Here is a 23,592-nt window from a genome sequence, read left to right as displayed (position 1 = left end):
ACTTTATGACAATTTGAAGGAAGCAAAATAGTTCAAGCAAGTCCAAAGTCTGATTGGCATCAATGGATGCTTGTATTAAAAGAATATGTAAAAGTAGAAAAGAATAAAGTCTACATTTGTAATGAATGCTTTTCTGACTGCACACATGGTTACTACATCAGTGCACTCATAAATCTTAATGTGTTTGTTTGGTTAAACCTGAGCCTACACTTAGAATCATTTTGTCATTTCAGAATACACATTACATTGACTTGCATTTAGTCTTTGGAGCTTTATTCTCACTGTAGCCATTGCAAATAACATGCTGAAGCCCAGCTGTTAACCAAAGTAACTAATTGACCTTAACAGGTCATTTAACAAATACTCTAATAAGACAGTTTTTGCTTGTATTAGGAGGAAGTAGAGCAAGTATTTCCTCCCGTGCTTCACCTTACACACTAACACTAACACTTTGCTGCACTCTTACACACACAGGAGCATGTTGTTTTCATTATCTGTTTTTTCTTCCCCTAATAGCTCGTGATTAATAATGACAATTCTGCAACACTGAATCAAGCCGGCGTCTGCACTCACAAGTAGTGCTTTGCATGCAACGCGTGCCCACACAGTGTGCCGCACATGGCGTGTATGTGTGTGTCTGCACGCGCGCGTATGTACTCGACCCCCACCTGTTGCACTAGCCCTCAGATGTGGTTTTGGCACTGTAGTCCAAAGAACAGACAGCAGGATGTTTGTGATAATTTAAGGTGATCCCATAAAGGAGAAAGCTGTGAGTCTGAGCCCAAAACATTGTTTGGCGCTTTTCTTTTTCTTTTTTTGTTTTCTTTACTTTTCTCCTCTTTGACTCACTTTGCCTTTTTACAACCTTGTTTAAATAACTTCTAATGAAAGACAGGAACGCTCTTGACACACATGGCTGCGTCCCTCCAGTGTGTCCTTCTGTGTGCTTTGTCATCAGTTTTGTTGTTTTAGGACACTGCATCAAAAAACCAACACAGAACACGTCAAGCTCTGGATTATCTGAAACTGAAGCCTGCTTTGTGTGTGTTATACTTCTTTTATCCCATGTAACCAATTCCAACATCTATTTGTCATGCATTTGTTAAGTCGAGGCTGCTTTTTGTCTCACATGTTTGAATGTGTGATATTGATTCATGTTGAAATCCACACAGACATGCCTCAGACACCGTATTTATTCAGTTCTAGAACAAAATATTCACAAAACCGGCAGAAATGTCATCATGAGTGTGAAAAGGCAAGCAAAAGTGCATAAAAAATAAGCAGTTGTCACTCCCCAAATCTCCCTGCTATCCATCATTACGAGATACTTTGTTGGATTAGTAAGTGCTGACCGAATATCAAAGAAAAAGCACATGGGTGCAATTATTTCCCAATCATAACCACCGAAACAGGACAAGGAGAAGCCCATGTCGTCATGAGAAATTTAGCAGTATAGAATAATCTACTGTCGACACGACACGCTTTGGAGAACGTCAAAGGGACGTGAAGGTTATAAGCTGTGGTTCATTTTCAGTTTAACGTGCAGTATTGTAGTGCAAATATGCCCATAAAGCTCAGATTAACTGTATCACCAGAAGAATGCTAATACTAATGCTAAAAGCACATCATCAAAAGTTCTGACCACATTATACGCCTCTGGTTGTGTTCTCCATCAGCATCATCTCCATTTCCATCCAAAGGCCTTAAACCTTTTGTTGGGAATGCAATATTTCTATTCAGGGCTTGCTCTGTGAATAAAATATTGTGTCACCTTTGACCCCTGTGGTTTTACCCTGTCCTTTTTTTCCCCTTTCTTTTCCCTCTCGTCTTTTCCTCCCCGGGGGACGAATCTCTCATTCGCTCACTTTCTCTCTGCTGGGATTTTTTTCCACTCCAGGGGAAAATGGCAAGTATTTCTTTACTTTTTTACTTTCATCTCTCTCCTCCTGTTCTGGAACCCTGTCGATCCTTCGCCCGGCATGTCTCGCAAAGTCTATCGTGATACTTCTACTGTGAATATTTGATTTTCTCCGTTTAGTTGAAGATTTTATTCTTTGGAGTTTTTCATTGTTTGTGCAGAGTAAAGTTCACAACTTTTGTTGTGTGTTAAATTGTGCCTCAATTTCCTTATTTTCATTGTGAGTACGAACTCCTACTGTCCTAAATGTATTTCCTTTTTTTTTTTTTTTTTCTAAGGATTTAACTGTTTTTTTCCAGAAGGTGTTTTTATGTTAAGTCTATCAAGAGATCAAATCTCATTGTTGATTTTTTTCTTACCTCTCTTATTAATGCATTGTTCAATATTTATAAAGGGGTTACATTGTGCCCATTAAACCACCAACTCATCTGTGTTCAATGATTACTTCTGTTTAAGTTGAACTGCAAAAGAGGAAAACAAATATTACTTTTTTTACCTTTCAGTTTCTGAAAGCCTGCTGGTGGACAAATTCGATGAATACGGCTATACATATATTGCACCAAGGTAAGACCAAACAGAGTTTATTTGGACTGCAAATTGGCAGCGATGTAAATTTCAACCTTGGGATTCATTTTTATCCTCTTATATTTATTTTCTTTAAACCTCTGTTGTTTCCCACAGGGTGTACTGTAAGGATCTTAAACCACCTGATAAGAACTCAAACAACACAGAGTTCCTCATGGAGTTCAACGATTATATTGACATAAAGACTCCAAACAACCCCATGTGTGAGTATCACAACATGGAGAAATGTTCTCAGAAATACCTCTCCGTATCTTGGTGCCATCAACTATTATATTTTCCTTGAGAATCAAAGCTTTGTTTATTGGCTCCTACTGTACGGTCTGTAGCACACGTTGGCGTCGTTCTCCATACAGACCCTATTTACATCTCAAAGTGCTGCAATGCTTCACAGTGTTTGTGAATGAATCTTAGCCATCTGGCTTGGCATTAAGGTGTGCATTGAACATTTAATGGAAGTGCGCCAATGGAAACCGATTCCCAGAGGTTTCTCTTTCTAGTGAAATGCAGGTCTTGCTGGATGGTTTCGGTGTGCATGACCAGGCAAAGCTTTGTGATGTGGAACCCCTGTGTTCGTGTTACCCATGTGATGCTAACTCTAAAAGTCTGACCATCACACGCCTGGGTGCACATGTGTGAGGCACGGCGGCTTAGATGTGACACACGCGCTCGCACACACACACAGTATTCACCAATAATGTGCCTTCCACACCCCACCTATACCCGCTCGACCTCATCCAATTACTGTGTGTTTGTGAGAAAGAGCAGGACACGTCAAGCCAGGAGCACGAGCGGAGCAATAAAACACAAATCAGGGGCCACTGGACCTTCTCCCAAACATCTGACCAATGCATTAACATCACTGCCATTGGTTCAGACATTCATAGATATGCATTTATACCCACTGAGTAAAACAAGAGCTCCCCAGGTGTTTATAAAAAATCTCCTTTATGTGTAGTTAAACGATTTGAGTTTGGGAACTTAGTTCAAACATCTCAACAAAATCAATCCAATAAAACTTTTCACTCAATTGAATTATTACTAGCTCCATTATTAGCTGCTACTTTAATGTAGTCCACAGGGAGTTTAGAGGGAGAAGGAAAGTAAGGCCCATGTGGACTGTTGGCGGCTTGAGTATCGTTACACGCTTTCCAAGGGTAAGCCACTGCAGTGGCGCAAGAGTTGAAGTACATTAGGAATTCCTGGGCTGCCTTCAATAAAGTATCCTTAATGAAAACCATTGCCCAAAGAGAGAAGGTGGAGTTGGCTGGGAGGGTGGGGGGGGGGGGGGGATAAAGTGTTGCACCAGCTGTTTTCTCTGATGTGTGTGGTGTGTCATAAAGGTAGGGAAGAGGTGGTGGGGGTGTATCGACGAGTCTTGATGTTAATGGTGTGAAGCAGGTTGTTGGAGAGTTCAAAGTGGTGGGCACTGCCAATGATTCGGCCAGCAGCTTTTTTTCTCACTAGTTATATTCGTCAGGTGGTTTTGTCAGATGTTTTGGAAAAAAGGGAAAGTAACACCTTAACCAACCAATTTGGCCAGCTGGTTCAATTTTCAGATGAAACCAGTGTGTTTCTGTCTTACATCCACAAGACCTTCCTCTTGTCTAGAAATCATCAATCAGACCTTTTATCTGCTCGTAAGTTTAGTTATATATCCACTCAAGCTTCTTCACATGTTGCAAACAAATTGAAAATTCATTTTGGAAGCCCCCATGCGATGAACACTCTGTGAAACATGTGTTGTCATTTGCTCACCTTTTCTTCCATCTCTCTTTTCGCGCCGATATTATGCATTCCGTTTTGGCTATTGATGCTCTTCGGGAATTTATCCCACATATTCCAGCTGATTCCTGTTACACAGGCTTTCCAAGCCAAGTCTGAAACAATAAATAGGGTATCCCCATTTTTTTTAAGATGAAAACTTCAAAGCTGATCAAAAACTGAATAGTTAATCATATACTTGACAATGTCTGGTTAATCAACATACACACAAAATTATATTAAAGGATAACATGTTGGGTCTCGTGATGTTTTGTCTCTTTAGGTAATGTGGAACTGGTGAACAGATTGCTCCTGGATGCTGGCATCACATCAGAACTGGTCAAGAATTGGAAAGATAATGAATGGCTGTGAGTGAACCCTACATCTTAAACTCTACCATCAATGGGTTTTTTTTCTTGAGATACAACAAACAAACTGAAATGTTGTATCAGTTATTCTATACTTGGTATTTGGTAATGCATGTCTATGCAGAAGAATTCAATACAGATGGTTCAGGTATTTCAGCATCACCAATAAATGTCTTGCAGACATAAAGCACATTCCAAATTTTTGTAACTGTATGTTTTATAGATTTATCTCCTCTGCTTGTCAGGCATGGTGTCCTTGCCAGATTTGTTGCCACCGATGGAGGGATCACACGGGTCTACCCTAAGAGGTACTTATCAAGTTCATATGGAAGTGTAATGGATTTAAAGCATTGGAACAAGCAAATATGTTCAGGATTATCTGACAAAAGGTAAAAACATGGTCTGCCAAGCAAACTGCAGTTAATCCACTGATGCTTTAAATTCTACAAATAAAAGGATTTTGAACATTCACCCATCCATTCGCTGCCACTTGTCAGAGTTTGACTTATGGTTGTATCGGGCCAACAAAAAGTGGCAATGAGCCATTCTCTTCATAGTCCTTGTCCTAGTGTGTGGGTCTATCATGGAGTATCCTCCTGGTGGAAGGGGGGCATAAAGAAGCCTCCCTGATTTGAACAGTGGTTCGAAACCATTTAAATGTACAAACTTATTCTTAAAGTTGAGCCAACAATCTTAAAGTAAACTTTCAAGTCACCATCCAAACTGCATGACCATAGGTGTTGGTTGAAATATAGGCTGAGCAGTAACCTAAAAGCTTTCTCTTTCCAAGAACAGTCCAGTACAATGACAAGTGGTGTAGCTGTTTTTAGAAAAGGACACCGCAATCTCATCTGAATACGGTTTCCATATGGCATTGTTTCAAACTGGGACAAACTTTATATCCGGAAGGTTTTTTTAAAGTATAGGAGTCATCAACGTTTCGAGGTTTTAGAAGCATTTTTTTCAGATGTAGAAGGCAGAATTCTACAATGTAGACGTATGTGACTTAAGAGCTACCATATGATCTTGTTATTAGAGCGCAGGAATTACAGTAAGATATGGATTATTAGCATACAAGAAGTGCTAAGCTCAGAATGAAACAGAATGAACTTGAGAGCCAGGTATGTAAATCAGTGTATCGTCTGCATAAAATTGTATTCTACCGTATTACAAAGGTTCATTCTATGTGGTAGCCTTTATGTGGGGGAGGGGGAATTTATTAGGGGGCTGGCAGGAGAAAAGTCTGGGTGGAAAATGTGTCTGTTTTCGTTCACACTTGCAGCTCACCAGGAAAAATTCAGATACATTTCTGGAGTTTTCTGTATGCGTGAAAACTGCTTATGTCTTGCTAACAGTATTTTAAAGGCAATTAAAAAAATCAGAAGACTGGTATGACCTCAGTGTAAAGTACCTTAAAAACAAATTGCCAACTCCAGACAGAGCAGGTTTATAATGTATGAAAAAGTTCTGAATTATTAGGTGAAAAAGATTGCTGATGGCGATATTTTTGTCTCTTGTGTGTTTTTGCCAATTGTATTTAACAGTGCTGGGCTGGAATGGACAGAAGAAGCAGAGACATATGAGTCAAGTTTCTATAAGCGAAGTTTGGACAACGACGCTTACATCTTTACACCTTATGCTAGAAAAGACAACAGTGAGTAAATCAGAAACACAGAAAAGGTGTGTTTTGTGTCTCAATGTGTCGGCTCATGTTTATACAGTGTTTCATTTTCTTGCAGCAAGTGAATCCCTTCTGGTGAGCAGAGCAGTAAACCTCAACATTGATGGTGTCATACTCAAACCAGCTGGTGAGGTCAAAAAATAGAGAAGGACCATTTTACACCTTTCTACTTTTTATTTCTTAAGTGGTCTTTCCCAGTCTACCACATACATATAAACAAAGTCACACTTACCGCTATTAGTCTGATTTAGACACCTACATTTGCAACCTTAGAGCCTTAACCCATTTCATTTCTTAATATCTTCAGACTTACACAGGCTATATTTAATAGACTGCTACACTTAATTTGTCTGTTTCTCCTTCTCTCTCTTTGACATATACACACAAACACACGTACACACACACACACATACACACACAAGCCACACATCAAGTTGTCTGCTCTCCTGTGATCCTTGGCCAAGTTTGGATTTTCTAAGTTCAGAGAGTAAAGTTTATGCAGAGGTCCAACATGATCTAGGATGTCTGGCTTTTATGTTTGATCGCAGTGGTTGGTGTGAAGTTGGACATTAGTGCCTGGATGGAGAGCTTCATTAATACCACACAGAAGTTGAATGTAAGTGGATTCTATCTGCTTTATGTCGACATGACACATATATGATACAGACTAAAACTTTTTATTAATTCTGTTCGTCTGTTTTCTTTTTAGTGCAATGATGAGATCTGTGGCTGTCTTCGAAACGATAAGGTAAAAGCTTTGATTGCATGCTTAGTATTTATGGATAAGAGTCAGTAAGACGCAACCCTGGTTATAATCTTGATGTGATTACAGAATGTAGATTGTGTCATTCTGGATGACGGCGGCTTTCTGGTGATGACCAATCAAGAGGACGATATTGATAAGGTGGGTCCGCAATTTACTCACACTTATAAAACTAAAGACGGAGGCAGGTGAACTGTGATTCAGAAAACAGCATGCAAGTTTGAAAGGCTTTAACTAATGGCTTGAATAATTACTTTTATTCACTTTCTTTTGTCAGTCAGGCTGACCGAGTAGGAATTTGGAACAAATGTTTGCAGGGGGTCAGTGGTTTTCTCGCTCACTTTTCTTTTTTTAAGCTTTATTGTACTTCACTTTGACTTGCCCAACTTGTTTGAAAGTTTAATCAGTGTAGCCATGTCCCAAAACCTCAAGTAAGTTAGAGTCTTGAGTTTGCCGTGCTCAAGTCACAGTACGAGTCATCGGAGATTAATCTGAGTCCCAGCTGTTGCTCTTCTCCATGTTTCATTTGCTGTAAGATCTCTCAAAGCGAAACAAAAGATGTGTGGCGCGTCTTTAGGCATCCTAACAGGAACTGTTGCTTTACAACACTGCATGTGAATTTGCATTTTCAAGTCCAAGTCCACGTCCAGTCACAAATCCTGAAAATGGGGACTTGGGTCAGACTGCCTCCAATAAGTCTCAATTTTCATTTTACTGCTCAAACAATTAAAACCGTTTTAAACACAATTTGACCCATCTCTTCCTATCACTGTATCAGATACAAAAACACACTTCAGTTGTGTTTTCCCTGCAGCCCTGAGCTAAGTGCAGGCACCCCTGCCACTGTCTGAGTAAACGTTTTTTCATGCAGCCTCGGCTCCTCGCTAATCAGTGCTGGGTGTGCGTTGGATAAATCAGTCGCCCTCTGAAGTTTGGCAGCAGCACTAAAACCAGGGGGCCCGAGGCTTTGTTTAGAGAAGGCTGTGTGCCCTCAATCATATTTCCTACAGGAGCGAAGTTTCTCTCTCTCTGCGTAAGCTTTTGCTCTCTCTCCCGCTTTATGTCTTCCTCTCTTGAGCTCGTTCCTTTTCTTTCTCCACAACCCTCGGGGAGTCTGCAGCCAACAGGGCTGTGACTGTTAATTCATTATTTGTGTTATTGCACAGGGGAAGGAGAGAAGGCTCGTTTTACCTTATAGATTGGAAGATTTATATATCCTTTGGCTGTTAGACTAAAGAGGAATGGATGTGTGGAGGACGGCTTGTTAACACCCACCTCACAAAGTGGAAGGAAAGGGATAGTTTGCCTTTCCTCCAGCACGTACACATGTCCATCTTTTGGTACACACACACACACACACAGAGAGAGAGATGAATACTGTACATGTGTACATACTCCCTCCTGAATACACAGGCACTTAAACACTCCCATGCACACGGTCGTGTCACACCTCTAAAATGCTGAGACAAACTGCTTCCTCTTAGTGGAAATTGATGGCTGCTTGGTGGACTGTGTTAATCAGATTATACCGAAATCCATCATCCTGGCTTGACCGTGATTTACTGTGTGTGTGTGTGTGTGTGTGTGTGTGTGTGTGTGTGTGTGTGTTTGTGTGTATGAGCACATTTTTTAAATCCAGGCACAGACATAAGGGTTTCTTGACTCATCTTTCGCACATAAACAATAACTTAAACTGCAACCTTTGCATATTTTTCAGATGAATATTACAGTGCTCTTATTTAAGGAATGGAACAACGTTTGTCCAATTGTTGTCTTTTAAAAAGAGTCAAATGAGAAGATGTATACCACTCTTACATCTGTGTAGTTAATGTCACATGCTTTGTTTAGCTCGTACTGTTAAACAGGGAGACACCTAACAAGGCTCTGTCCAAAGGTAGACAACTGGCCTACCAGCACCTTAAACTCTCATTCACCCAAAGTAATTTAAATGGCGCCACTGCTGCTTTTAACTAGTGACCGTAATCATGTTATGCTAAGCTAAGTTAAGCTAACTAGCAGAAAACTCCAGCTGCATATCCAAGATGCAATTCTATGAGCAGTGTTGATCTGCTTTAACTAACTCTGGGCACGAAAACTAAGACAAAAATCAGTTGCTGGATTGCAAATCAGCCACAGTGGACCCCGGACACTTAGCCGTCCCAAACCCCAACATCTCTGTGGTCTTTTTATTGTCACTGTGTTTTGGAGGGGTCGCCTCAAAAGCACATAATGACACAGTATTCATCCAAATCTGTAGACTCTGTTTCTAAATCTAATTCTAAAACCTTCATTCTCATTTGAGGTCATGTACATATGCTCTTGATAACAGATTTTTGTATGACCTTAGAGTTTCTCCTTAAACACAAAATGTTGACATGTATTTATTTGAACATTGTTGTGTTCTTTTAAAAGGTTTCCATTTTCATCTCCTTGTTCTCAGATTGGCAAGTTCTTCGGTGCCATTGACCCGATCCTCATGAGAAACCTCGTTAACTCATCCCTGTTCACCTATAAGAAGACCTTCGATTACCAGTCGCTCTGTGACCCCAAGAAGAAGAGCACGACGGATGCAGGCCTGCGATCCGTCTACGTGGTGAGTTACATAAGCCAGAGACCTTTTACACCCAACTTATAATTCCTAAACACACACACACACACACACACACACACAAAGCCACCCACATGTGCACACCCACACTTACATGTTCACACTTTTTGTTATCCATATAAATAGATGTATTTCCATGCATTAGCTCACAGACAGATGCAAGGACACACGCATGGCTCTGTAGCCAAACCTGCTTGCTTGCACACTTTCAAATGGTCAGACACTTGCACGTACACGCAAACCTGCACACACCAGGGAGCCATAAATCTGGAAGGAGCAGATGAGAAGGGAAGCAGAGGGTATGGTGAAAGCGTTAGAGTGGGAGTTGCAGCTACAGTAACAGGATTAGGTGGTCTAGCTTGCTTGGCTAACACGGCGAGGGATGTAGAAAGAGGCACTGTTTTTCATCACTTACAACACATACAAGTTTGAGTGATAAGAAGCAAACACGGCTGCAGACATTTCACTGATTCTGATGGATTTCTATTAGATGCTAAGATCTCCCTACAGGCAGAGGAAGTTTGAGGTTTGTTTGACCAAGATGTTGTGTTATCTGTAGGTATTTATAAATGCAAAAAAATTCCACTCACTGCTAGAAAATTAGAGCCATACAATTTCCTGACTTGGACTTTGTGTGTTTACAACTCGCCAGTGACCAAGGTGAGATGAAAGGTGCAGATATTGTCTGATCAAAGGCGCTGTCTACAGCCAGTGATGCCTCTAACACGGTTAGTTAAGACTCCTCGATGACTCAACACACCGGCAACTGAAGAGAAAGGATACAACAGTGATTCACCAAAACAAGGCCCTCGCATGCTAACCCTAATCAGAGCAGCATGTCGGGCCTTTGATTCAAACCGTGTGCTGCTTTGTTTTCTCACTGGTTCCCTGTTTACATATTTATGCTTGCGTCTGTTGAGACGGATTGTCTCCTAATTTCCTCTGAAAACGGGAAGAAAATAAAATCTCCTCCTTGGACCTTTCACCTGGCCAAACTGGAGAGTCTGCGGGCCACTGTAAACACAAGCAGGATGTTCAGCGTTGTTTTATTCTAGGGTTAATTTGTATTTTTTGTTTGTCCCTCGCAGCCCACAATCGCAGATATTTTGAGTCTAGGATGGTGGGCGACATCTGCGGCCTGGTGAGTCCCTTTTTTTCCCCAGATCTTTTAGGTTAGCTTTGTGTTCAAATGATTAATAACAAAAATAAATACTATAAAGCTCTGCAATATAAGTCCTTAAACCCAGACTGTAATGGAAAGCAGGCCGGGATTTGTTCCTACAAAATGGACACATAGCATCTGTTTAACAGCTGAATTGTTCCCAGGACAGTACGCATTCCGAAAAATCTTCTCTTGATTTATCGTTGCATTAGCATTTACACAGAATATTTATTGTACATTATGTTCCAATGAATCCAGATTTTTTTTTCATCCTGGGGTGGGGGTGGGTTTTGCTTTCGCTCTTAGGTCAATACTGCAACAGTTACTGGTCAGCATCACATTCCCCAATTTCCTGGACGCAGGTGAGTTCCTGTCAATTTGATACAAAGAACAGAATATTTCTTTTAGGTTTTAATAAAAGGTTTTGCAATGTTGAGCGAGCTCTTGACATCCCACACGGCCTCATTATGGAAGTCAAATGATAAATTTGAACTACTTTGACAAGGTCTTAAAAGATACTGAACACACCGTTTTCAGATTGTGTCTTTATCTTACAATGTGAACACAATACTCCGCACATGCCAAGAATATGTCGTTAGTGAGGATATTTTTCAAATCAACAATTAAACACTCATTTGTCTGTAGAGATCGCATGTCTGCCTGACCCAGATTATACAATTTTGGAGTTGGGTTTGCATGTGTGTTATTAGATTATACAGATAACCAACAGATCCAGAACAAAACAGCACAACAGGACTGTCTCTGATTATAGTTTAACCTTATTCAGATGATACTTGTGAAAGAATCAGCTCATCCAAATCATGAAAAATAACATTTGCTGACTTAAAGGTGCTGGGAACAAGCCACGCAGATTAAATCTTTATTTAATTTGCCAACTCTTTTAAAATTTTTCTCTCTGAAGTGTGTGTTGTTATCTGTGTTTCTGACCCAACAGTCAAAGCATCAGGACTCTTCTCATTCTCAACAGAATGTATCTCTAATGAAAAGCATAGATTCCCGTCCATGTTGTCAGGGTGATGGCACAATCTGAAGGACATGTATCTTTCAACGCTGACAAACACGATCAAAAGAATGTGAATAGTTTAGAGTGAGTGGGAAAATGTTCTTTGTGAACTTGGGTTAACAAGCATGAGACATGACTTGTTTGTTTACCACTTCCCTCATCCACTCGAACTTTGTCTGTTTATGTTGTTTGAGCATTGGGCTTTTTTTGTTTTCATTTGTAAAAAGGGGATTTATGGTATGTGATTTTTAAGAACCAAAGGTCTCAGGAGCCTCCAAAAGAGAAATTCAGTGTGCTCTCTTGCACCTGGCTGTACAGAAAGAGTCCGGCATTTCCATTTACAATTAGATAGCATGGTTTTCTCCTTGCAGATGCTCACACTAAATATTTAGACCCGTTAATCTTAGCCACTTGAGATCCATGGTTTGACCTTGGGAAGATTTTAGCACCCCATGCGGAAAGTAAATCAGAAAAAAAACGATTCCACCCGACCTAAAAAAGCCACGACCAGAAACGGGGAAAAACGAGGTAAAATATTGGAGGTGCTTTGGAAAAATGGAGTGAGGTTAGAATGCAGAAAGCATTCAAGACTGATGTAGAGCTGGCTAAACACTGAAATGGTAAATGGTAAATGGACTCGAGCTTGTATAGCACTTAACTAGTCTTCTGACTACTCAAAGCGCTTTATACACCACAGGTCACACCTACACATTCACACACTGATGGTAGAGGCTGCTATGTAAAGTGACAATCAGTATTAGCTATTACCATTCATACACATTCATACGCTGTCCAGGCAATGCAGCGGGAGCACCTTAGGGTTAAGTGTCTTGCCCAAGGACACATCGGGCATGTGGCGGCAGGAGCTGGGGATCGAACCCCCGACCAACTGAGCCACAGCCGCTGAAGTTTCCAACTTCAGATCAAACACTCTGCAGAGAAATATATAAACATATATATATATATAGAGAGAGAGATGTTCTGTGGTATTATGTGTCTCCTGTAAATAATTGTGGAATGACCTCCCTGGTTAAATGAACGTCTACTCGTGCTGTGGCTTGGTTTTCAGGGAAACATTTTCTGCAAATATTTTTAATTTACAAACACAAATCCCTCCCCATGCCCAAGCCACAGCAACACTGTCACCCTGTGAGAAACAATGATTGATGTAAACTGAGACCTGACGAGTTGACAGAGGAATCAAACAACAAAGGTGGTAACTCCAGTTAAATCCTCCATAAATCTGCTCTAGTCATTGTTTTCAAATAAACAACGGATCAAATGTCTTTAAATGTGAAAACAGTTGATGTAGTGACAATCCCACTGAGAATGATCACACGCCTCCTGCAGTTCCTCTCTGCTTCATTAAGGGCGTCTTGTTGTCTTTCGGCACGTCGTTTTGGCTTTCACACTCCATCACTAAACATTTTTTGTTGACACTTTGTGTATGTCTTTAGCAGAATAAGGAAAATGTTTTCAGCATGAAAAGTTCTGAGAAGCCTTTTTTTTATGCCAACTGCCCTGCTCTTAATAAGGGACAAAGTCAGAAACCAGCTGGAGAAAAAACCGGAGAATATGTTATATGACAGCTTCTTTTAGGCGTTGGTGGAGACCAAAAACAGAGCTAAAATAAAATAATTAAAGAAGATATTGGACGGATACTGATTGGGAGTCTGGAAACACAACTCATCAACACAAAAGAGTACTGAAAAGGCAATGATTTTGTATGGTTGGTTCCATCACCCTCACCTTTATCATGTTCCCTGTTGACTTAAAAACTGCACACACAAATTCCCACTATTTCCACTAACATGTAGGGAGACTAGCTTGCTTAAGAAAATATATTAGGACGCTAAGCTTTTCTTTCTGAATGTAACATTTTAACTTCTGAAGGATGATTGAGAAATATGTGTATTCTGACTCCATTATTATCTTTTAGCATCTTTAAACAATGTTACACCTTAACATTTTGGTCTTTGAGTCCTGTGTAAAATGAGGTACAATGAAGCCTTCTTACTTGGATGTTCTTGTAAATGTTCGTGTGTGTCACTCCACAGCTGAGCTGGAAGACGAACAGTCAGACGCCTTGTCCAAAGAGGTCTGCATCACCGAGCAGATTCAGTACTACTTTGAATCGGCGAGCATATCTTTCAGAGGCGAAATTGACTGTGTGAACTGCAGCAGGTAAGAAGAATTGCCTCCGTCTCAGCTACACACCAGTCGTAGTATGTAGCATGTACAGATGCAGACCCTGCAATGATCCATTCGCATCCATGACACACAAATGAAGTCCCCAGAGGTTGCGCTAAGAGCAGGCTGTAAAAACTCACATGCCATAAAGGTGAAGTCAAGTCACTCGCGGGGACCACCGTCTTGGCATGTTCGTGTGTGTCATGGTGAACTCTTGTGTGTACGCTAGCCCTTTTTTTTTTTTTTTTAAGGCCCCCTCGTGCCGGCTAATGGAGTGCCTGCCTGCATGCCGCGGCGCGTTTCTGCACATTAGTTGCACACACGTTTCTTTTTAACGACCCCCATAAAAAGAAAGCAGAGAAAATCATTTGTGCACCAGCGACATGTGGGTTTCTGTAAAGGTCTTAGAGGTGGGGGTGGCACAGCAGGTTCGTGTCCCCTTAGGAGTAAAAGCAGTTTGGAGGCTTGATTGAGTGATCCATAGTGTGCTTTTCATTGTGTTAAAGATTCCAAGGTTTCTGGAGTTTTGCTTAGTCATGCTTGAGGAGTAATCAAACTCTTCCACAAAGCGGAAGAGAAAAATCCTTTACCTGCTTTCTGGTCAAATACTAATGTCTCCCAATGAAATATTATCTCCCCTTTTTCCTGGACTCAACAAGTTGCCTTGTGTCTCTTGTGTGTCTTCTCTTCTTCAGGATGTACCATGCGGAAAAGCTCCCCAAGACGAACCTGGTTTTTATCATCGCTGATAGAAAACTCACCTGCTTGTCCTGTGACAACAAGCCGTTAATACAGGAGGAGCAGCAGTGTATCCTCTACGCTAGCACAGCTTTTATCTGGCAGAGAAAATGACAATTTGATTTAGTGAACAGATGTTGAAAAATTGTGTATTTTACGGGGTAACTGTGATAATTGCTTGTTTTGACATGCAGCTATTAGCAGATATTTTCACCACTGACTGTAAAAATTGCAAGAAATAACATAATATTTTCTCTTCAAGCTTTTGGTAAAGGGACTGTTTCCATTACCCACAATACTCATAACTCCTTCTTTTTAAGCATTTACATCCTCGTAATTCCGCACTGGTAATAACCAGTCGTTATTTCCGCACTTATTGATATTGCACTGGGTTTCACCGTGTGTCTGGAAAGCAGATGGTAGTGTGGGATAAGTCTGTTGAACAGTTTACAAACAAATCTGTGAGGTTCTCTGAAACACAGGGCTGTGGTCAATTACAGATCTAGCCTCTTGGAAAAACACGATGCTGGAAAGAGACTCATTGAAGTATTGAGCAATGTGCATGAAATCTGAAAAGAGACAAGTTGCTTTAAGACTTAATTGTCCCTTCATTATTGTACTCAAAGTGCTGGATATGGACAGTAATACAAGACATCCTATTGATTTTGTTTCCTTTAATCATGGGGGACATTTTACATTTTTTATGGGTTGATCAATTTTACAAATGTCTACTGAAGAACAACTATTTGTTGCTGCTGTTACTGAGTCCCTCAGAAAGTGTGTCATGTTCCTGAATGTCCTAATCCAGCTGATGGTCCTAATACCTGTGAGCTGGCCCAGAATCCTCGGTACAGGAAAGGGCCTGCGGTCTGTTTTGACAACACTGAACATGTAAGTTGCCTCCTCAGATCTCTGCCACTTTTTCTTGAGAACAGTTGTAACGTTTCACTTTTAAAGGTGCTCTGTTTAGGGCATTGTGTATATATAACACTGCAGTAGTGATGTTGGCATTCAGTTACATCTTAGCCTGCGGAAATCTTAGCTAAGAAATGGCTGAATACTAATGCTTATAGGTTATCAAAAATAATGATTTACTTTGATTGTCTGCTGGGTTTTTCTCTATCCCATATGGTTTTAAGTGATGATCAATAAAGAAGTCTTGAAATAAAGATATTTATCAGATTTTCAATATGTATAAGAATTAAAACATAACTTTAGATTTGAGAAAATGTTGACCTTCCAACTCTGAATGTATGGTCAATGCTGCCTGTTGTTGGGAGTGTGTTTTTCTTTATATTTTTTATTACTTATCCTTCTAAATGTTTTCTCCAGATGACATAATCCGGTCTGTTTAAATTCTTCACCTGGAAATGAAGCGCTAGGAAGCTGAACACAATAGAGACAAGTAAAAAATAAGGAAGGATTGCAGCTCCATTGGCCAGAGCCCAATATCTAGAATCTTTGCTCCCAATATGAAAGACAATATGTCAGTGAGGAAATCCTACCCATGGCACCTTTCCATCACTAATATCTGTACACGGTGCATGTCACTTCTTTTTGTTTTCTTGCAATGCTTCAAACGGTTTATACACACAGATTTCACACGCAAAGGCAAACAGTCGGTCGCTCATCAACTTTGAATAACTAAGCTAAACAAACAGTTTTATGAGCCGCACAGAATCTCTGCGTGTGAAACCTCTGTGCTCGAATGCTCTGTTTGTTTTCACTCTATAGTCTTTTTTCCAGTGTCAGAGTTTGTGGGTCTTATGAATGAAATCTTATGCCTGTTCTGTTTTTCTCACACACACACACACACACACACACACACACACACACACACACACACACACACACACACACACACTTTCTCTGACACCCAAATGAAAATGCATCCATCTTGTACGACTGTTTTCTAATCCACTTTCTCTATTCGCTGCTCGTATTTGCTTTCTTGTTTCTTGCTAACTGTGTGGACATTCTGCTGCATGACTCTCTCTCTCTCTGTTTTCTCTATTTCCTGCTCTGTGATTGGCTGTTGATGGTTAGGATGAGGCCATGTGCCGAAGGAGCTCAGGCTCCCCATTGGCTTCCTCTCTGCTCATGTTACTGCTGCCACTGTTCATGTGCTGTCTCGGGTCAGTCCCATAACGCTTTCAATAGCATTTTATCATTATGTCATACTCCGTTCACTTATTTTCTGTTTGTTTTCTTACTTAATCTTCACCTTATTTTGCGTCTAAGACTGTTTCTGCTTGGTTCCACTTCTTTGTGTCTTTCTCCATTGTTTTACTGCCCTTATTATTCTCACCCGCCACTCTTCATGTTCTCCCACCGTCTGTTTTCACCTCCTCTAAACGAAACTCTCTTTCTGTCTTTCACCAACAGTTCTCCATCTCACCTGACTTTGAACTTTAAGCCATGCACTTTGTATCTATCCCACATCTATCATTATCCATCTCACACCATAGTGTGGCGTCTATCACTGCTGACTTCTGATTATGGAAGTAGAGGCTAGTTAAAACAAAAAACAGCTTTTTATGATTCTCAACTTTTTCTCTCTCTAAAAATCAAACATCACATCACTTTCCATTTATTCCTTCAGATGCTGGACGTAAAAAAAAGGTTTCAATCAGTTTTGGTCCAACAACGGCGCTTTAAGTATCGCAGTCAGGTATAGAAGAAGCGGTTTAAAACTTGTTTCTATTATCAGACCTGTGGTTTGATCAAGAGGATAGATACAAATACAAACTGCTCAACCAATTTTTTACACGTGTAGACCACTGCAAAGACTTACAAGTCTTATATGCTAAGCTATGATTGGAGGCTGGTTTTGATGACAATCAAATGGAGAGTGTTGAATTTGTCTGATTTCATCGGTAATTTCACTTCTTTTTCTCCCTGCTCGGCACCAGGAGGAGGACCCTGACTGTGGAGGGGCGTCCGGACTGAGCCCCTCACTTTGGCTTATGGTGGCCCTCCAGCTGGTTCTGCTTTGGGTTTTGTCTGGCTCCAGACACCAGGCCATCCCATCTTGACCACTGAACATCTCAGTCTCACCATCTCTCTCATTTCCTCCGTTATCTCCAGAATGGCAACCAGCGTGCCAACCAAAATGTTGAATGCCTAATGAGAAGCGCTTGTTGCTAACAATCAAAAACCTGTGAGCCCTACATCCTGCCCGTTCATTCTTTTGATACCTTCTCTCATGGGATTCTCAAAGGGAATTGACCGGATGCAAAGGAAAATTTGGAAAAGAAATGGATATTTGAAGACATCGGTCTGAAAGATAAGAAAGAACTAAACCCTGCCTGTCCTTCATCATCACTGGTACCTGCCAGCTAAGAGTAGAGGAATCAAGAGATTCATTTGGAATGGCGACTTCTGAACTTTTCTGGCTCAATGTCATTGATGAAAGAGATAAGGCTGCCTTATAGAATAAGAGGGGTTTGAATCACATTGGGGGGGGGGGCCTATACTTTTACTGAAGATGCTGAGCAGTTTTTCTTCACCACTGCCAGAACAAGCGCTATCATTTGCAAGGGCACACTTTCGTTTGAGTTGATTTGCCGTGGGTAGATATTAGATATTTATTGTTTTGGTTTTTTTCGGGGTTGAGAATTCCGCTCAGATTGCTGTAACAGATGCTAAATTGTTGCACCACAAGCTCCTGGCCCTTGTGTGCCTCTGTTGGGTGGCTGATGAAATTGTGGGTTTTAGTCTACTATTTAAGAGCACACTACCTAAACCATTTTCACAGCGCCTCAGAGGAGTCTCAAGATGCATCGTCTTTCTTTTCGGCACAGTGTTCTTTCAAGTAGATACAGTATGAAATCATGAAGTCATGCTCATTGCTATTTTAATGCACAGAAACCAACTCTCCAATTGCCACAGAGCGCCTGCTTCGAAGAGTACAGTTCTGAATTTCTTGCTGATCATACAACCATCAGCCATGATCCAGCGACTGGTAAACAATGTGGATTTTTCTGCCTTTGTGTTGGATTGCTCCAATGAAAACTTTGTTGTAATAGTGCGCATCAACCAATCAGGGTGAGCCTGGCTGGTGTCCTATGCATGCTCACTGGACAAAATCTCTAGTGCCATGTGGACTGTGCTACTCAGATGAACCTTTTAGCTATTTAAACTGTCGCTGAGGAGTGGAAAGAAGTTTAGTATTTGTTTTACTACTTATTGGTTATTTAAATGAAACATAAGGATGGTGTGCTACTGTTTTTTGTTGCCACAGTTACAGGAAATGAACATGGGTTGTGAGAATACTGCTGTCACTGTGTTAAATCACTTTTATCTTTACAGTGTAGCTCCTGACTGAAAAACCTTCTATACCTGTCTATTAGTGAGGTTCCCTCTTGCAGTACTGTGGTATAATACCATCTATTAGAAATGACTGCAGTCAGTCTTTGCTTCTCATCCTATCTATCGCAGTACTTAATTTGATCGAATATATATGTTCATCTCCTTTCATTTTGTGTGCCTTCTTTTCCCTAATCTACATATCTAAAACAACCTGACTTGTATGAAAATTTAAAGACTATCTGTAGATGTTTTTATTCAAACTGCGTTATCATGTTTGCCAGAGTGCACAGCAGTGAAATCGTTTTTGGTTCACCTATCAGTCAAAAAATAACCTGGCAAAATTAAAAAAATTAGAAACTATTCCAGGAGAATAAAAAACTTTGAGATGAAATTTTAATCCAAGTACTGAAGATACAATATATAGAGAAAGAAGTGATGTGTTCTTGACGTCTGTAAATATTTACAAAAGTAAGGATTCAAAAATGATCAACTAGTTAGGTCAGCAACTTAACATCAGGCAGAAAACTTGAGTGTTGTGATTGTTATAACTATAGCTGCACTTTCACAGTTTTGTTCAGCACTGCTGTGGAGAGATATCCCACTATTTGATTTGTATTTATGTGTGTCGGTTCTGGGAGAGAATTGACAATAACAGGTTAAAATGATTCATATGTAGGTTATGTGCTGTACCTAATTGGTTCACTGAAAAGGCAAAAACTGCTTTATGATACCAGATATGTAAAGATAAGATCCTTAGTTAAACAGCCAATAACATCATCAGAATCACCAAATTCCCTCTAAATTCACTGATCAACAGTTTCTTATTCAAATGTTTCCATTTCAAAACATCTACAGAGAACGTTAGTTTCTTTAACACGCTAACACTTAAAAAAACAGGGAATGCATATTTTTATGTGTGTATAATGTTTAAACACTAACACATGTTTGCAGGAAACATTCTTTATGCTGTCGGGAAGTGAAAACCACTTAAGAAAAGCATCATAATCTCTGTGCGTCACAATACCACTGCCATTTATTTCTCACAATTTTTAGGTATTTGTTTTTATGTTTTTGTCCCATCATACTGTACTGACAAAAACTTCGATTTTATGATGTCAAGGGGATTTAAGGTGCACTTTGTACTCTCAACGTTTCACACAATTTTACCAATCCAACAAATACAATTTGCTGAAACTAACAATGATGCATATGCTCCACATTTACTAACTCAAGAATATTAAGTGCCATATAGGACTCTCTTATTTTCTTGTGGAGAAACCTATTATTGTAATATTACATTTATGCAATTTATCAAGGCTCTTAAATGGCTTTCTTGTGCTGCATGGAAGTGGCTGACTATCTGATTTGAAAAAAAAAAAAAAAAAACTCTCCCTTTGTGCTCCTGCTTTATTATGTAATATTGGGAAGCATTACATTGTGGGTGTCAGGCATTTTTTCATGATGAGATATGATATGATCAGCTTTTACTGCCTGTCTCTTGGGGGGACAGCATTTGGCTCCAGCCTGGTCTCAGTCAGCAGCAGAAGAGAGGGAATCTGATTTTCGAGTTTACTGTTTGAATTCACTCCTCAATCTGTCTGATTTGTCCAAGCCATGTATGATTCAGTTATTTAAGCGTCATACCAGTGATTTGGCATGTTTTAAGCTACTTAATACAAATCATAAATATTTGACATGACTGCCAGTATTCTGGAAAACCATGCTCCAGTGGTTCATGTTTAAAGCTATACCAGCAATGTGGCTCAAGAAGTCCCATTGTTGGAGGGTCAGTCGGTCAAACACAAAGGTTGGGACCGAAATACCTTTAAACATTTAGGAAGGATAAATGGAAATTGTCTTATGTGCCCTTCAGGATGAATAGTAATATTTTAAGTAATACATTGACCTTTCATTTAGCCTCACTTACTGCTCAATATGTTCCAATAGTTTGGAATTTAACTATGCAAGACGTTACCCCATTAGCCACAAATGTACTTATATATATGGTACAGTAGACTAGCATTGTTTTTCACATTTAGCTCAAAGCAGCAGTGTGTCTTAAACTGTCTTAGTACCAATAGGCACTTATTAAATCTTTTCAGTTGCAGACAGTCTAAGAATAAAATGGCTGTTTCCAGAAGCTTCTCATGTAAGTTTGATTATTAAAGTTGTACAGAAATGAATGGGAATCAATGGATGTCCAAAAAGTAAGAAAACGGAATCTAGCTTATCAGCTAAATCTGGTGCGATGCATCGTTGTTGTACATGGTCCCTAACAAACTAAACAAATATCAAATGTATTCAACAGCTTTGGCCAGGAATTATTTGTTAAGGAGCTAAATTTGCAAAAACACTGGTATGGCCCCTAGGTCACTTTGGACACTGAGATAACAAGCAGACATGATTTGAGGTCAAATACGAACCATCTAAAATGCTGCTACTTGATAATTAATTTACAGATATCATTGGCGAATTAAGGTGAGCTCCATACTTATCACAAGGCTCCATTCTACTCCAAAGTGCTAAACTCAGATGCTGTCACCTCAGGAACAATATACTCTCCATGTGATATGAGGTGTTTTTGATTATGTTGGTGCTCTCTGTATGGATCGTGTGGGTCGGCCTTTTTATTTCTGGAATCTTGAGAATTGCTTAATGTGGTTTTTTTTGTGTGTTTTACCTTGCTGCCACTCTTTGGCAGACATTTGGCGGGTCTGTCAGTCAACCTGGCTCTGCCTTCAAGATTTTAAGGCAAGCTCTTGATGGAGGAGTCCACCTAGTTATCGCTCACCAGACTCCACTTTGGGAGGGTCTTAGTGGGCCTTTCTGTCCGTCTCCTTCGATTGTGCTTTAGTGAATTTGATTCTCCAGAATCAGTCATGTAAAAATTTGTACAAAACTGATGTTGTTCTCAACAGTAAGAAAATAGAATATTTATAATCCTGGAGAGAAATAATCAGTTTATTCATGTGAAAATGAGGTATATTAAGAATAAAAAATGATGATTAATATCTGTTGCATTTCGTTCAGAGTTGTGCCTCTTGCAAAATGTCTCTTTTTTTATTTTTATTCAGTGGATCATATTTCTTTTACTAGGTTCTGTCACACTGCCAACACTCATTTCCCATCCAAATGTGTGTGAGAATGAGAAGGAAGCACCCTGAGTCTGCTCTCCCTGTGTCTAGCCAAGATCAGAAACTGACATCCAGCCAAAGTCAATAATGTCCAGGAAAAGAAAGCGCGCAGGCGTGGGTCCAGCCACATCTCTCTACAACATTGAATTTGGCTCAAGGACGTGTCCATTAACAGCGACCCGTAATGTTCTCTGGTCATAAATTCACAGTAAATCCAGTTTTCCCCATTGCATGTTGATCAAATGGTAAGTGACTTTCTCGTTAGCGTTTCGCTTCACACTTGAACCTGAAACCAGCTGTGCTCAAGCCCAGATTCTTGGAGCAACCATTTCTTACTACCCCCCAAAGACAAACTACAGGCTCATTTTACTCTTTATTATAGATGTTTAAAACATACTCTTGTTCTGTTTGGTATACTGTGTGTTACACCAAGAAAACCTAAAATTCTTTATATGCTTAGGGACGTTTTAAAAGAGACCAATTAAAACATCTTAAGTATTTAGTTTTAATCAAAAATGCACTTTATTGTTGGTAGCTTAGCTGTTGAATGACCATACTGAGACCAATAATGTGCACTCATACTTTTCAGACCAGACCTTTAAACAAGAAACTGCCATTATGGCAAGTATGACTTCATAGGCTCAGTGAGGAAACTGAATAATTACAAATTAAAAATGACCCTCTTTTATTTGTTTAGAGTTTGTTAAAACAAATTGGGGACTTTTATGAACACACATTTACTGGTTTTCCTATCATTTGGGGACTATATCTAATTGTATCACTGTTAGGACCTACAAACACTTTTGTTCTCATCTATCATAACTGGGTCTTGTAGTGATTTGGACTCTTAAAGCCTACTAGATTTTAACTTGTACGCCAATTTGTAGCAATAAGATATGTGTCACTCCTTTATAACTTATCTTAATGCATTTCCTCTCCTGAAATGAATATTGTGTAAGATTTATTAGCATGCTAAAAAACAGTTTTCCTGTGACAGCACCCTGTCTTTTTGGATTTCTATTCTCCAGACACTTCCCTTCCGAAAGTGTTATTCCTTGTCTGCCACGGATGAGTTGCGATGTCAACAGCACTTGGTGGATTTCCTGCCTGGGTCTCTGGATTTTGCGTCTGGCAACAAGCTGACCCAGGCGGTTTACACTGAGGGGTTACTCCTGTTGTGTTTTGGATTGTTATCCTTAGCCTGTGGGCTTGTGTCCCTCTTATCACCGGTCGATATCTAGCCTGAAGTCCAGTAAGTAAACAGCTTCTAGGGGAAATCTGAAAAGTTTATGATGTAAGTAATTACATTTGTATGTATTTACAGTCCTCTCATTACACCACAGCTTTGT

General features: G+C 40.0%; 1 protein-coding gene across 1 annotated transcript in view; it reads left to right on the top strand.

Annotated features, from left to right (window-relative positions):
• Positions 1-22,118, top strand: part of cacna2d1a (calcium channel, voltage-dependent, alpha 2/delta subunit 1a) — an 82,661-nt gene extending 60,543 nt beyond the window's left edge. The window contains exons 23-38 of the mRNA XM_065951284.1: positions 2,422-2,482; positions 2,600-2,706; positions 4,548-4,632; positions 4,878-4,940; positions 6,177-6,286; positions 6,372-6,440; positions 6,862-6,929; positions 7,023-7,061; positions 7,146-7,217; positions 9,517-9,669; positions 10,773-10,825; positions 11,153-11,208; positions 13,928-14,054; positions 14,756-14,868; positions 15,607-15,689; positions 17,711-22,118. Coding sequence (XP_065807356.1) covers positions 2,422-2,482; positions 2,600-2,706; positions 4,548-4,632; positions 4,878-4,940; positions 6,177-6,286; positions 6,372-6,440; positions 6,862-6,929; positions 7,023-7,061; positions 7,146-7,217; positions 9,517-9,669; positions 10,773-10,825; positions 11,153-11,208; positions 13,928-14,054; positions 14,756-14,868; positions 15,607-15,689; positions 17,711-17,833 — 1,382 coding nt within the window. The 3' untranslated portion in view covers positions 17,834-22,118. The remainder of the gene's footprint in view (positions 1-2,421; positions 2,483-2,599; positions 2,707-4,547; positions 4,633-4,877; positions 4,941-6,176; positions 6,287-6,371; positions 6,441-6,861; positions 6,930-7,022; positions 7,062-7,145; positions 7,218-9,516; positions 9,670-10,772; positions 10,826-11,152; positions 11,209-13,927; positions 14,055-14,755; positions 14,869-15,606; positions 15,690-17,710) is intronic.
• Positions 22,119-23,592: the final 1,474 nt, after the last annotated feature.

The sequence above is a fragment of the Labrus bergylta genome, chromosome 23 (genome assembly GCF_963930695.1).
Source record: "Labrus bergylta chromosome 23, fLabBer1.1, whole genome shotgun sequence".
Classification (NCBI taxonomy): Eukaryota; Metazoa; Chordata; class Actinopteri; order Labriformes; family Labridae; genus Labrus; species Labrus bergylta.
Note: the sequence above shows the minus strand (reverse complement) of the source record. Positions and strands in the feature narration are given on the sequence as shown.